We start from the raw sequence: 4,763 nt of genomic DNA on the forward strand, positions 1-4,763 counted from the left end.
TCAAATTATTTTCAGTATCGTTGTATCAATGATTGTATCATGTTTGATATCCATGTCTATTTTCATACTTCATATATCAGGCTCAATCCGAATCTAAAATATGTATTATAAATTGTTTGATATCCTTACCATTGGTATCAAAGTTTAAATGAATTTTCCCAAGCACCTTAAACCTCTCTCCAAAAAGGCAAGTCAACTTTTTTACCTTCCCATTTATCCCTGCCTAGTGTGTCATCTTTAACTAACATTCCATTATTAATTATTGACACCTAAGTTACTCATGAAAGAATGGTATGTAACTTATCCAACCAATAAACATTAACAACATATGTACATTTTTATGTGGTACCCACAGCTACCTTGACCCTATTAATAAACAAATTGCTTATTTTCATTGGTTGATAAGTAAATTACTTGTCATTCTTTAAAAGTAATCTAGAAAAGAAAACCTTATTAACAAGATCGATTTTCCCATTCTATATATATCATCCTATCATTCACCCACAAGCACAAAATATTTTGCTTCCTCCTTGTTTCGTTTCATGCTAGTATTCTAGTACAACCTATTTCCTCTCCCTTTCAAAATATTCTCCTTGCAGGCCAAAAATACAATAAAACAAAACCATGACAACTATGGTATCTCAAGAAAGCGTTGTTGCATCGGTTTCTCGTACTGGCAGGGATTTGCAGCGCTACAGAAAAGGTCGTCGTCAAGTTGTTGGGTTTGTCTCTTCACTACAAATTACTATATTTGTTAAACATATTTTTTTTTATAATATTTTGTTTAATGGAACCTTAAAGAGAGCACAAAAGGTAGGAAAAAATGATGCTTCATAACATTGACAAGATATAAGTTTTCTTTTCGGTTTTTTGCACCCTTCAAGATATAAACCTTTTGTAAAAAAAAAGGGTTTCCTTCCAATGATTAATGAACCTTCATCAATAATTTTGCAGATGCATACCATATAGATACATAATTGGTGACCAAACTTCCTTAGGGGCAAATGAAGAATTAGAAGTTTTGGTTATTACTTCGAAGAAAGGCAAAAGGATGTTATTTCCCAAGGTAAGCCTGCATCAAATTATTTTTCAGCAAATTGTTTTTTATATTGATTGTTACATTTCGATTCCATTAATAAATCATTTGTTTATGAAGAAAGATGAATTGTAACATTTTAATTAGTTTCAAAGTTGGTAGCTAAATGATCATCTGTTTTTGTAAAATGAATGTTCTTTTATTTACCCCAAAATTGTGTTGGATGTTTTATTAAACGCTAGGGAGGTTGGGAAATGGATGAATCAAAAAAGGAGGCAGCTTTGCGAGAAACCATAGAGGAAGCAGGAGTAAGAGGCATTGTAGAGGTGAGTTACTTGATCAATTTTATTTTATTTTTGGTATAGCAGAGAATTCCACCTATTTAAGATGAATAAGTGCAGCATTCGGGGTTCAAACCTCGACCATGGCATATAATCTCCATATCAACTAAACTATGCTTACATGAATCAATTTATTAGACTAAGGATAATAATATATAAACCAATGATATATTATAAGAAATCTAATCTTTTTTTGTTAAACTTTTTCATCATCCTTTTGGTTAAAATAAGAAATCTAATCTAATTAAATTAAGGGTCTTGTTAACCGGTGTTCCTAGGCAATGGTTAAGAAGAAAAAAAAAAGGAAAGTTTTAAATTGAAAAGGACACTTTATTAATTTTTAAGAATTGACAACTCAATTTCCAATATGATACATACTATATTTGTTTCTTAACCAGTGTCACAGAGGAACTAGTTAACATTTCTTTTAAATTAAATATTGAACTTAAGTTACTAATTTTTTTGTGTGTTAATGGGTTGGTGCAGGGTAAATTGGGTAAGTGGAGGTTTAAAGGTAAAAACTATGGTTATGAAGGCTACATGTTCCCTCTGCTTGTTCAAGAGCAATTTGAGATATGGCCAGAGCAGAGTGTTCGTCAAAGAACATGGGTAGGTAAATGTAATGCTTTTTTTTTTAATGAATAAGAGATGCGTGCAAATATGAGCTCAAATAGTTAATGAGTTCCACCAATGATAAATTGTTCAAAAGAATTTGTGTTTGATATTTGGGTGACATAATTCATGAAAAAGAAAAAAACTTTGCTTTGAGTTACTCTTAAAGTTACTTGATTCATACACTTGCGGTGAAGTTAGCCATTTTATACGAGGAGGCCAAATCTATAACAATATATATTTTGTGTTATTTTGACAATTTTTATGTTAACAAAATTTTCTCTATAGTTAATTTAAGAAATAATTTTTTTCAAATAAAATGAAATACTTCTATCACACAAGTGGATACATATTTTTTGACTTTCTTATTTCAACTAGTTTTTGACAAATAAATTCATTTATGGTAGCAAAATATATATTATCGAGGTAGCTAATTACAAAGTGTTGTATCTTATTCAAATAAATGAAAAATTAGGGCAGCCAAAGCTACCACATTGACATGCATAGCTTCGCCATGCTCAAATACTCTATTTGTTTCACCATGAATGTTATTTTAGCAAATAAATTCTATTTTAAAGTGAACACATTTTCACTTTTCTAATTAATACTAGTATACTATTTCAAGAGCATTATATTTTACATTGTATTTATGATGGTGGGAAATTATATATATAAATAATTAATAAAGTTAATTTAGTAAAAGTATTATTTATTTTTTTGACATGTTTCTTATGTTTTTAATCTATGTATAAGAATTAATTTTAGACGACATTGATTTTAAAACGAATGAATTTTTTTTTTCTTCATGTATGTTAGATTAGTATAGGTAATACGTAGATAATATTAATTTTATATTCTAAAATACGACATTAATTCTATTCTATATGAAACTCAAGGTGATCCATATACTATAAGGACTTACGTAAAATGACAAGAATTAGAATATATGAGTCAGAAAATGTTCCCTGGACTAATAAATATATTAAAACTTTTTGGAGAAAAACATGCATGGACCACTAAGATTATATATATGATTTGAATGTCTTTTTGTTCAATTATTCTTCTTGACTCTTGTTACTTCTTCCAAATGATGATTATTAATGAGGAAGAGTTTGATTTTTCTTTCTATTTTGGATATATATAGATGAATGTTTCTGAAGCAAGGGAAGTTTGTCAACAGAGGTGGATGAAAGAAGCATTAGAGAGACTAGTAGATCGTCTCAAAGGTCATAAACTTGATGATGTAAAAGAATTAGTAGTAGTAGGTTCTGTACAATGCACAGGAGACGCCAATTCTGACTAGTAAACAAAGGTAGTTTCCTGTGTTTGATTTAAAAATAAGGGGGTGTTTGTGTTATTTAAGATAATTTTAGGGGAGGTTAATGTAATTTGCCCCAATTATTAAACATTTATACATATTATTTATTAATTTTGATTTATTTAATAAAATGAAATATATATTTGATAAAATTATTTCGATAAACTATTTATTTGTTGTTTTTTGGAGGCGTCTAATATGGACTTTATTCAAAGGCTTGCTGTTTTCAACAAACGACGTTCATAAAAAAGAGATGGTGCGCCTAATATTTTGTCAAAATAATTTCCATGATATATTTTTAGGTGGCGTTTGTTTGAGAGTTGCAAAATTTATTCCCAGGTATTAACTTACTAGAAATATAAAGGTGAACATTTTATTCCAAAAAAATATAGAAAAGAATGTTTGATTTGTTTAATTCATGAAAACTTTTAAAAATAATTTTAGAGAATAGGTAAAATATGTTTGGCTTGCAATGTAGAATCCTGCGAATGAACATTATAAGTACACAAATACCCCTATTGTATAAACCAAAAAATCAATGTGTGTAACACAGTGTTCTCCTTCTTTACACTTCAGATTTCACGTATATGCTTTTGTTTAACCATTTATGTTGAATGCTTACTTTCGAAATGTTTCCCTAGTAATGATATTTTCTTGTGCCATGATGATAAATTCATTAACATGATGTTCCACACGTTATTGGAGATTTATAATTCTTGAGTAATCTAACATCAAAGGTTGGGTGAAAACAAAATATAAACTTAGTTGTGTATGTGAATTTTTTACTCGACCATTGCATGTTTTGTATAACTTCAGTTAGTCGTTTGTATTTTTCATGTCTTTTACTCTGGCCACAATTTTGCATATCTACTGGTCGATTCTACAATACATTGTCAAATTATATAGTACATTATACACATTATCCTTATCATTGAACCTGTTAGGATTGGATAACATATACAATAATTGAGATTGATAAAAGAGAGATTTGAAATACGAAAATGGTTGTTTATTGTAGGACTGAAAAGATTTACATAAGATACTAGATCCACTGCCAGAACAAGGCTTCTGCGGAGGGCTTAGTAGCTCTCCTTCCAATGATAAAGGCAACAACACTAGGAATCATATATATATATATAGTTTCCAACTATTTATTTCTTCGACTGTAAAGATTTAACATAAAAGACCACCAAAATCACCTCTTCAAAAATAAATCAAAAGTTGCACCAGTAACACATCCAATAAAATTAAATTTAAAGTATAATCAAGATCATTACACGACTAATACAGACCATAATAACAAATACAACTAAATAATAAAAGGAATTAAAGACAATGGCAACATGAGTTTTTTTACCAAATTCAAAAGGCATCTAAATTCTACCTAGAACCATTGTTACTGAGAACAATTTCCACAAATTGCTTCTTGATATATATTTGGCAAGTGTACCAAAAG

At 29.2% G+C, this 4,763-nt stretch overlaps 1 protein-coding gene across 1 annotated transcript; it reads left to right on the forward strand.

The window, feature by feature from the left end:
* The first annotated feature begins 502 nt into the window (after positions 1-502).
* LOC11442118 (nudix hydrolase 18, mitochondrial) lies at positions 503-3,459 on the forward strand. Its single transcript, XM_003616218.4, has 5 exons — positions 503-722; positions 955-1,066; positions 1,279-1,362; positions 1,864-1,986; positions 3,134-3,459. Exons 1-5 carry the CDS (start codon positions 625-627, stop codon positions 3,290-3,292), a joined length of 576 nt encoding a protein of 191 aa, XP_003616266.1. The 5' UTR covers positions 503-624; the 3' UTR covers positions 3,293-3,459.
* The last annotated feature ends 1,304 nt before the right edge of the window (positions 3,460-4,763 follow it).

This window comes from Medicago truncatula, chromosome 5, assembly GCF_003473485.1.
Source record: "Medicago truncatula cultivar Jemalong A17 chromosome 5, MtrunA17r5.0-ANR, whole genome shotgun sequence".
Taxonomy (NCBI): domain Eukaryota; kingdom Viridiplantae; phylum Streptophyta; class Magnoliopsida; order Fabales; family Fabaceae; genus Medicago; species Medicago truncatula.